The following is a 10897-nucleotide window of genomic DNA, read 5'->3' on the forward strand; positions in this document are numbered from 1 at the left end:
CGGGGATTTTTGGGGCTGACAGGCTATTATAGAAAATTTATACACAATTACGCGGTTGTGGCAAAGCCATTAACTAAGCATTTGCAGGGGGAAAACGGAAAAATTTCCCAGTATTTGTCAAAGAAAAAGATAGTTAGTCTAGATCAAGACGGAGTGGCTGCTTGTGACAAATTGAAGAATTTACTGGCTCAACAGGTTGAATTGACACAACCTGATTATAACAAAAAATTTGTTTTAACAACCGATGCATCAAATGTAGCTTTGGATATTTAAGGGAAGGAAAATTAAAATCTTTTTTTGTAAATAAATACATTGAAACAAAAAATATTGATTTAAAATTAAACAATGTTAATATACTCACACCATTAAAGCAAGAAATAAAACGAAATCCTGTTTGGTGGACATTTACCACTTTAATTGTAATAATATTATCTGCATATTTTGTCTTTAAATTTATCATATATATTAATCTAAAAATTAAATTAAAAAATGCAAAAGAAAAAGAAGAATTATTATTGCAATTATCAGACAGAATTAATCACTTAACAGCTTTATATTCGAAGACGGGACGCTTCGATTTAGAAGAGGGGGAGTTAACGCCTCCTATACCACACACCACTAACCCAGGATGTAAACAGTTAAGCATAGATTAATAGCGCAAGCCACTTCCCAAAAAAATAAACAATAAATATAAGCACTTACCATTAGCGAAAGTGTCAAACATGTCATTGACACTTTGCTAATGAAAGAAGTGGACATCACATATCACGTATGGTCCGCTTTCAATAGAATTAAGAAAACAATAAAAATAAGCGCTTACCTTAGCGAAAATGTCAAACATGTCACATATCACGTATGGTCCGCTTTCAATAGAATTAAGACATACTAACCTAAGATTTAAGCTTCAGATTCTGTATAAATATTAAGATTAATAAAGTTTCGGATCAGTTTGTATCCGGTGTGCAACGCAGACTCACAATGTGTTTTTTAAAAAGCTTTTGCTAGTTAAGCAAAAGATAATTTGCATATTCATATGATTGCCATTATGGCTGTTTTACATATAAATTAATTCAAATGAAGTATTAATAATGTTATATAGAAAATAAATTTATAAAAACCATGTATTAGAAAAACCTGAATACACTATTTTAAATCAATTTCAATTAAACCAAATATAAAAAATGAAATAAAAATATCGAACAAAAAACTGTGCGCAGGATTTGAACCTGAGTCAAATATGAGACGATGTACTGCATATACGACACGTCTTTCACGATTGCGCTAATCTACAATTATTAATGATATTTTCTAAATCACTCATTTATTCGATTCGCAGTTTTATATGCACATATTCCGCGTTTGTTGAAAGTTTGTATGCGTAATTATATGAATATGCGTTTGGCTTTCTGGACGGATATTAGAATGATATTTTCTCATCAATATAATTTGGATTTGATGAAATAGATTATAGATATATGTACATATTTTCTGTTTTGATTGATTTATATAAAAGTCAGGTCATATCCAGTAAGAACTATTTTGTACCGAAAAGAAATTTCCATTTATAAAATACAAAAAAAAAACAGTATTTTAAAGAAATTTTAATTAAAATAAACTCAAAAATTTTACCAAACTTTCCTGGTTTGAATTGTAAAAAAAAATGTGTAAGAAAAAAAAAATGTCTTCAGGACTTGAACCTGAATTATATACGTGCCAAAAAACAAAACGAATAATTCCGACGACTTAAGCTTCTGCACCACAAATTAATTGCCGCGCGGCCTTCTTAATCACAAATTTATTCCCTTCGATTTCCTTAGTAGTGTGCCGAAAAATCTTATGAACTTCCTCAGTAGTTTGGTAAACGCAGAAAATATCTGAATTCTTGTCCTAGCGTGGTAAGTAAATATAGAAACCCTCCACTCGCGTCACTCGCGTGGTAAATATCTGCAATTCCCCACTCGTGAAGATAGTTGAATTTGAAATGACCTTATTATGAATCTATAAATTAGAACTCGAAAAAAGCTCATTTAACATTTGCTCCTTCTCATTGCATTAACATTCTCTGATCATACTTAGAGAGAATTCACTGTAATCAGCTCTGTTAAAAATTTCACCACACCACGGCGGCGTTTATTGTTCATTTTTGACAATTCGCACTATTCGTACCCCTTGAGACTTCTCTATACATTAACGTTCTTTGCTATTTCTACATCTTTATACTTACCGTTTTTCTTATTTCTATTTGCCTACCTATTTACTTCCCTCTACTATTTCTTACTCTCCACTTACTGTTATTTCGTTTTCGCTATTCTCCTAATCTTGGTTTTAAACACTAATATAAGGATAGAAAATAATTAAAAAAACACCAGAATTGTTACATCGAACGAGTGCGGTTTTAAAAATTTAATTTATTTATTCGTGTAAATGTTGCGCCTGCCAATTTAAAGTTTTTAATAAAGTTGTGTCGTCAAAACCTAGTGTAGATTTTTGGTGGCGAAAGCATTGTAAAAAGCCCAAAAAGAATGAAAGTGACCAAAAGACTACTAGGCAAAATTGTATATAACTACAAGCTGGAATCTACTGAAGTGCGAATTAAAACAGACAAACAAATATATAACAAAATAACATATACCCTGCAAACCAACTACCTGCTATTTACACTGCTAAATTGTGGGTATCGTTCACCTGTGAAATTGTGAGCTTTGTAGTTATTTTATATTCTACGCCGTGAACTTGCTACCTACTTCCAGTCTATACGTGTGATGATTTTATTCGCTCGCACTAACAGAAATTTCTCATATACTGCTGTGCTGCTCTAATTGACATTCAAGTTGTGAATGATGTGGGTAACATGTAGTGAACAAAACCTTCTGAACTCATGAATGTTGTTGTTAACATGTAGTGAACAGAATCTTTTGGGCTGGTGAATGTTATTGCTAACATGTAGTGAACAGAATTTCATGAACTAGTGAATTTTGTTGTTAACATGTAGTGAACAGAATCTTTTGGGCTGGTGAATGTTATTGTTAACATGTAGTGAACAGAATCTTTTGGGCTGGTGAATGTTATTGCTAACATGTAGTTAAGAGAATTTCATAAACTAGTGAATTTCGTTGTTAACATGTAGTTAACAGAATCTCTTCAACTGGGTAATTTTGTAGGTAATACTTACGGATCCTATATACAATAATCCTTCAAAATTACTGATACAAATGGTTATTTATTGAATATTATTTACTTAATGAATAATTTTAATATTTATTTAGTTAATTTTTAGTTTCTAAAGAAAATTAATACAATATATAATAATTTTTTTAGTATGTTCTATTTATGTACAGCTATTTATATTAATCTACTATTTACATTATAAAATTACGTTAAGTTTTAGTTATTTATTTTAATATTTACATTGTAAAATTAGGTTTGGTGTTAGACAAATTTAATTTTTAGTTTTAGTTATTTATATACATTAATTAGTTTAGTTATTAGAAAAGTTTACGTTTTAGTTTTCATGTACATAAATTAGTATAATATTTACATTCTTAAATTAGGTTTTGGTGTTAGAAAATGAACATGAATTAAAGTAATTTGACATTATAAAATTAGGTTTGGTGTTAGACAAATTTACTTTTTAGTTTTAGTTATTTATATACATGAATTAGTTTAGTTATTAGAAAAGTTTACGTTTTAGTTTTTATGTACATAAATTAGTATCATATTTTATAGGTACAGCAGGTTTTGGTATTAGAAAATGAACATGAATTAAAGTAATTTAACATAATAAAATTATAATAATAATAATAATAAAATTATTATAATAATTTTTATATTGCTGTATATAGTATCGCCGTTTATATTGCTGTACCTATAAAGTATAAAAAAGATGTTATTAATACAAAATGGAAAAGATTAAATTAGAGGTTTTATACATATGTATGTATTTCATGCACCAACCGTGCATATTTACATACAGTGTATGGAATGCAAAGTATGTATGTACATGCATAAGAATTTTAGATCGCAGTACATATATACATACATATAATGCATATTTAATTCATATACACTACGCAGCGGACTAAGGGAATATTAAAAAAGTTAAATAATTTTCTTTAGACATATTGAAAAGATTTGTTGCCCATAGCTATGAGAACACATATGTATGTATTTCAGGTTAGGATCCCCGCACTGATCCTGTATGGGCAACAAATTGCTTTTCAACCCTTATTTCTCACAAAACACACTGCGCAGTGTATGTATGGATGCAAAAGCTATGACAACCGGCACTGGTCATGCTTTTGCACATTTTATAAGCGAAAAAGAATTTGTTTAAGTTGAGCAAACTTACCAAAAGAAAGATGCCCGCAAATTACCATATGCATATGCAAACAGAGTAGACGTGTTTTTTGTGCGCTGCAGTTATCTTTTATTTACTTGTGTTTGTGACCACCTATCTTATATATACTTTTGCTAATACGGGTCTCTTTGAACACTTTCTAACACCGTGGCCGTGAAAATAATTTAGTGTACGCTAAAACAAACAAAATCAGAAATTTTTGTGAATTTAAAAACAATTTGAAAAATTACCACCAGAGGAAAAATCACACGCCAAACGGTATCCACTCCGCAAAACAGCGCGAGCACTCTAAACAAAGCGAAGAAAAAGGGAGCTCGCCACCTCCTTTCTGGCTTGAGCGGATAGAGGAACAACTCGAGCTGCAGAGAAGGAGCATCATCGAAGAGATTTCGGAACGAGTGAAAACATCTGAAGAGCAAGTAATGCAACGGTTTGGCGAAATAGCGGCTGAAATGGCGAACCTTCGGAAAGCTGTGAAAACAATGGAAGAACATGTGGGGAAAGCTGAAGCACAAATTCAACTGAACAGGCAACTTCAGGGTGAAATCGCGGTACTGAAGACTCAGCTGGATGAGTGCCAAAATCATGCCGTCTCCACAGATCTCATCTCAGACTCTTGACGTCGTGAATACGTTTTTCTGAAAATAAAAATACATTTTATTGGTTTAAATAAATATATAATTGCAAAATTTAATAAAAATTGTTCAACTTACCTCTTCGCTTGCACATTTTCACAGAATTAAACGCGATTCTTTTTTGTATTTGACTTTTGCAACTTGTTTTTTGCTGTCACTTTCGCACTCACTATAGTTAAGTTTAATAAGTATTCACGAAAGTTATGAGATAAACATATGTACAACCCATCAAAAATGACAACAGAATTAAATGTGATTGTGTGGGTATTATTGGAAAAAATTTAGTGAATGTGTTGGTAAAATTGGAAAAACTGGTGAACGTTGGTTTGCAGGGTATGTATGTACTTACACATATGTGCATATGTATGTATATATAAACCAAACAAACGGGACAGTGACTTAAATTAGTGCAGTGCCATAAACTAGTGCAGTGACTTAAAACCAGGAATTGAAATTGCTTCACTACTTCCTAGTTTTCATTTTTACTCTCGCTACTACTCTGAACTTGAACATATGAGTAGTGGAGGAGATAGCGCAAAGCGCGTTTTACTCCGCTCCAAGCTATGTTTCGCTACTAGCTCAGAGTACTAGTAAACAAAAGTGGCAGTAGTCTCTATTGGAGTAGTAGCATTAAATTTGGAATCGGCCGGAACGCTACTGCTAGTAGCTCAGAGTACTAGTAAAAAAAATGTCAGTACTCTCGATTGGAGTAGTAGCATAAAATTGGGAATCGGCCGGAACGCTACTTGCGAGAAAAACTAATTTTAAGCTAGGGGTTCCGCCATCACTGTTTGACCAAGTTCTAAAACCGTCCGTTTGGCCTGCTGACGTCAAGGTCCGCCCTTTCAATTTTTTTCAAAAGGAAGATCGTCCAGGCAAAATAAAATAGCCAATTGCGATAGTACTTGTGCATCACTAAATCATTTAAACATTTATTTTCAGAGTATGGGTGGCATTCGTACTAAGTCTGAGACAATGCGCACCCGTTGTTCTCATTTAGATTTTGACGTCATCATTTTTGTTCAAACCTGGCTCAATGCTAACTTTTTTGACGATGAATACTTCGACTCAAACTTATATAGTGTTTTTCGAAAAGACCGATATGTAGAAAGTGCGGGCTGCTCTTTAGGGGGTGGAGTTCTCACTGCAGTGCAACGTAAACTACAAGCATTCCATATCTCGCTTTTAAATGAGGATCCCATTCTTAATCAATTGTGTGTTTGTATAAAGGGATCATCTCGATATGGCTCTTTATACTTACTTGTATCTTATATACCGCCTAATAGTAATTTTGATCTTTACAAGTCGCATACGGACAACATTGCTTCCCTACTTCTAAATTAGGTTGATGATAACCATATTAGTATTTTTGGGGATTTTAATTTTCCGAATGTTTCTTGGTCTACTAACTTCTGTAAGCACAGTCTAATTCCAACTAATGTCACATCATCACTAGAATCATATGTAATTGATAATCTATTAAGCCTTGATTGAGTACAAATTAATTTTTTCAAAAAAGAGCTTAATATAATTCTTGATCTCATATTCGTCAGCGCTAATATTAATAGTTCTATCTCTGAATGCTTCTCATCCTTCTTGCCTGCTGATAAACATCATGTCACTTTATTGCTCAACGTTGAATTTTATGAGTTTGCGAGTAGTAATCAAGTCAAGACAATAGCTTTCAATTTCTCCTCTTGTGACTTTCCTAGGTTAAACAGCATTTTACATGACATCAATTGGGAGGATTTGCTTCCTGGGTTAGATATTGTTGAGTGCTATTCTACCTTTAAAGCGCAGTTGCTCAAAATTTTTATGAAATATGTACCACAACTTAAAAACCAACCTTTTAAACTACCATGGTACACATTCCAAATTAAAAAACTTAAAAATAAGCGGAATAAGCTTCACAAGCAATTCTTAAAATCTAAGAATGAATCTATCTTTATAAATTACAAGCATTGTTAAAAAAATGCAAATACATGTTTATACAGGAACTATATTCTTCGGATTGAAGAGAATATTAAGTCTAATCCTAAGGCCTTTTAGCGATTTGTGAAATCTAAAAAGTCAAGCGCTGGAGTCCCTTCTGCGGTTCATTTTAATGACGAATCAGCGCCTACTCCTGTGGACGTAGCCAATGTGTTTGCCGACTTTTTCAAATCTAATTTCACTAGTGATGATACGAACTCTTTTTCTCCTTGTCATGATAATTTACTTTCATCCTTGGATTTTGGCTATTTAAACCTTGTTTCCCTGGACTTTGAGAATGGGATTTTGGGCTTAAAATCTTCTTCGCAGACTGATAAGGATGGGCTGTCCGTAATTTTTCTTAAAAACTGCCCGGCTATTGTCTTTCCTCTCAACTTAGTTTTTAATAAATCTCTATCTTCGGGAGTTTTTATCAACGATTGGAAAATCACAGCTATGACCCCTATTTTCAAGAGTGGCAAATGTAATGATGTGTGCAACTACAGGCCGATCTCGAAGCTTTCTACTATTTCTAAACTTTTCGAAGGAATTGTAAAAGAATAAATATACTTTGCAACTAAGAGCTTAATCTCGCCCAATCAGCATGGATTTATCTCGAGTAGGTCTACAGTTTCCAACCTGGCTACTTTTGGTGAATCCTGCTTTGGAACTTTTGCTGAAGGTTTTCAAGTCGATTGTGTTTATACGGACTTTTCCAAAGCATTTGATAGAGTTTCTCATGCAATTCTATTACGTAAATTAGCCTCGCTTGGTTTCCATTCTGTTTTCTTTCGATAGTTGAAATCTTATTTATCCGATAGAACGTTAACATTCACAGAGATATTTGCATACCTCGTGTAGCCGATGAAATAGTACGGTTGAGCAAAAAATACCTACAAAAGCTAGAAGACCATCCCAATAAACTAGCGCGAAATCTACTTTTAGATGAAGGTCACACAAGATTGAAAAAAAGAGACATCTTCAAGTCTGCAGTATCTTAATGATCTCATCTCACGCGAGAGTCCGTCCACAACTTCCTCCAACCACATCTATCACATTCGAAACAAAAACAAAAAAACAACATCATTTTCACAATCGACATGAGAGACAACGGAAGCTCTAAGGGAGACTGGAAACTAGGCCTTTCCGGCTCCCAGCTACGAAGAATCGGAGACTGGAAACCCGTCCTTTTCAGCTCCCAACTACTTTTAGATGAAGGTCACACAAGATTGAAAAAAAAGAGACATCTTCAAGTCTGCAGTATCTTAATGATCTCATCTCACGCGAGAGTCCGTCCACAACTTCCTCCAACCACATCTATCACATTCGAAACAAAAACAAAAAAACAACATCATTTTCACAATCGACATGAGAGACAACGGAAGCTCTAAGGGAGACTGGAAACTAGGCCTTTCCGGCTCCCAGCTACGAAGAATCGGAGACTGGAAACCCGTCCTTTTCAGCTCCCAACTATGAAGAATTGGAGATTCACAACCGATTTCATCATATATGTAAATATATGTTCATTTGAGCAAATAATTCGTTTCTTAGCACTGGCAAGGAAACATATTACTCTAGTATATAAGATTTGTAAACTTATTGTTAGTTTCTTATAAAAGAAAGATTCAATAAATAAAGAAAAATGGAAAAAAAAAAAAAAAAAATCCGATAGACGATGTGCGGTAACGATTGAGGGTGAATGTTCGGAACCTTTCATTGCATCTTCAGGGGTGCCACAAGGCAGTATTTTAGGGCCTCTTCTCTTCGTTATATTTATTAATGATATTTCTACCTATTTTTCATTTGCCAACTTTCTTTTGTATGCTGATGATTTGAAAATATTTTCGGCCATTAGAAAAAATGAGGACGCTAGTGCAGTAACTCTGGCATCTCTTTAAATATTAAGAAATGTTTTCATGTCACCTTCGCTAAAACTCATAATGTTTTCCAGTCTGGCTTACAGCCCTTGGGGGAACCTGTTATCCCTATAGGGCGCGTCCCCAGGTGGTGGATAGGGGAACGCCTCCCAGATATGGAAGGTAGGAGAGTAGGTCTCCCGCGAACCGCACAGGTCGAAGACGTAAACTTCGTTAAAAAAACTCCCTCAACCCAAGGTGTGATGCGACCCGTGCCTATTGGGTGGGTTTGGCAGCCGGGGGACTAAATAAGGCTGTCTTCGTACGGAGCCCTCCTGATATCAGGCCGCCTCAGGTTGTAACGGTGGCCTTGCCATGGTATGGGGCGCTGCCATGGTCGACCGGATATTTCCCCTATATCCTCTTTGGTCACCGCGCATGGCGACATGCGCAGCTCCCTTGGCGGGGCAGGTGACCGTACGAACCAGATGAAATGAAACCACAAAAACTTAAAAATTCGGATGACGGGAAAACAAACACGGAACAAACGGACAAAATGACGGGGAAACATACCGACGCATCGACAGCACGGACTGATAAAAAACCTAACATGCGGACAGACCTACAGGACAAGCAAACAGACAGACAGGAGGAAGTGACGGACGCACTCAAAAAACAGTCAGACAATTGGACAAGACGTACGAGCAAGGACGAACCGAGGATGACGGGGTCACCCTCAGAGGATGAGCTCTTGGCCTCCAGCCAAGAAACAGTTGAGGGCAAAGCTGTGGGCCACAGTACGCCAACAACTATAAATGAACCAACAACATCCGCTGAAGCCATGGGGCAAAAGCGTGGTAATAAAGGTCCCTCGAGGTATAAACTTTACCAGAGGTCTCTCGCTATCCTTGGCAGGATTCGGAAAAACGAGACCGAAGGTAAAGTTCATCCCAAAGATGAGACCGACAAGGCAAGATGTCAAAAGGTGGTTGATGAATACTTGGCATTCCAACCCGCCAACAGGACAGATGCCAAAAAACGAAACCGCTCGCATGACGAAACTGGGAAGGTAACAAAGAAGCACAAGATATCGGATCAGGGTGCAGTTGCCTCCAAACCTATCAAGCGATTTAGTGAGGTGGCACGGGACCATCTCCAAATGGCATTGGTAGACGAAACCTCTAACCGCGGAAAACCAGTGCTTGACAAATGGTCAGAGATTGAGGCACGGTTGTCTCGCATAGTCGTTGACCATGTCATGGCGAACCCGGAGGGCCAAACACCAGGTTTCGACTCGGTGGAGGTAGTCCGCGGTTACCGAGTCATTAAATGCGATGACCAATTCTCATTGCATTTCTTGACAAACGTGATTGGTAAAATCCAGAACAGCTGGGAAGGCTTGAGACTCAAGCTAATTCCGGCTAGCGAGATTCCACGAAGGCCGAGGGCTCGCATCTGGGTAGCAAACATGGAGTTTGATGCCAATCAACTAATCCCCTACCTTCAGGCGCATAATCGCTCGGTGCCGATGACCGATTGGTCGATCATCAAAGCGGAGGCTCCGCAAAGGCACAGCAGGTCATTCCTCCTTCTAATTACAGAAGAGAGTCTGGAACCACTGGAGAAAGTGGGAAACAAACTTCAGTTTGGGATCAGGAAGACCCAGCTGAAGATATTCCGTTCTGCAAACCCGGAAGAGGAGCAGGATGAGGTCGATAGTGCCAACGAACTGCTAACTGGCATGCAGCTAGATGACACCGAGTCCGAAAAAGGAAACCAATAAACATGGGTTTAAAGGTTGTCCAAATTAATCTGCAGCACTCACGGTGTGCAACGGACAACCTAACCGTTCTCCTGGCGGAGGAGGACGTGGACATCGCACTAATTCATAAACCCTGGGTGCGGAGCACCGAGGTGAAAGGGTTCACTGGGAAAACCTACAATAACTACTATAAACGGATAGAAGGTAATCCCAGAACATGTATTGTAGCTAAAAAACATTTAAACACATTTTTAATTCCATTATATAGTTCACAGGATGTGACGGCTGTTGAGGTGGAAGCCACTGACAGAGTCAG

The 10897-nt window shown here is 36.4% G+C and overlaps 1 protein-coding gene across 1 annotated transcript; it reads left to right on the forward strand.

The window, feature by feature from the left end:
- The first annotated feature begins 9375 nt into the window (after positions 1-9375).
- LOC129249845 (uncharacterized) lies at positions 9376-10602 on the forward strand. Its single transcript, XM_054889514.1, has one exon. The coding sequence runs from the start codon at positions 9376-9378 to the stop codon at positions 10600-10602; it is 1227 nt and encodes a 408-aa protein (XP_054745489.1).
- Positions 10603-10897: the final 295 nt, after the last annotated feature.

Source organism: Anastrepha obliqua, chromosome 6 (assembly GCF_027943255.1).
Source record: "Anastrepha obliqua isolate idAnaObli1 chromosome 6, idAnaObli1_1.0, whole genome shotgun sequence".
NCBI classification, from domain to species: Eukaryota; Metazoa; Arthropoda; class Insecta; order Diptera; family Tephritidae; genus Anastrepha; species Anastrepha obliqua.

Coding starts and splice junctions, on each gene's coding strand:
- LOC129249845 (XM_054889514.1), top strand. CDS start 9,376: ATGACGGGGAAACATACCGACGCATCGACAGCACGGACTGATAAAAAA.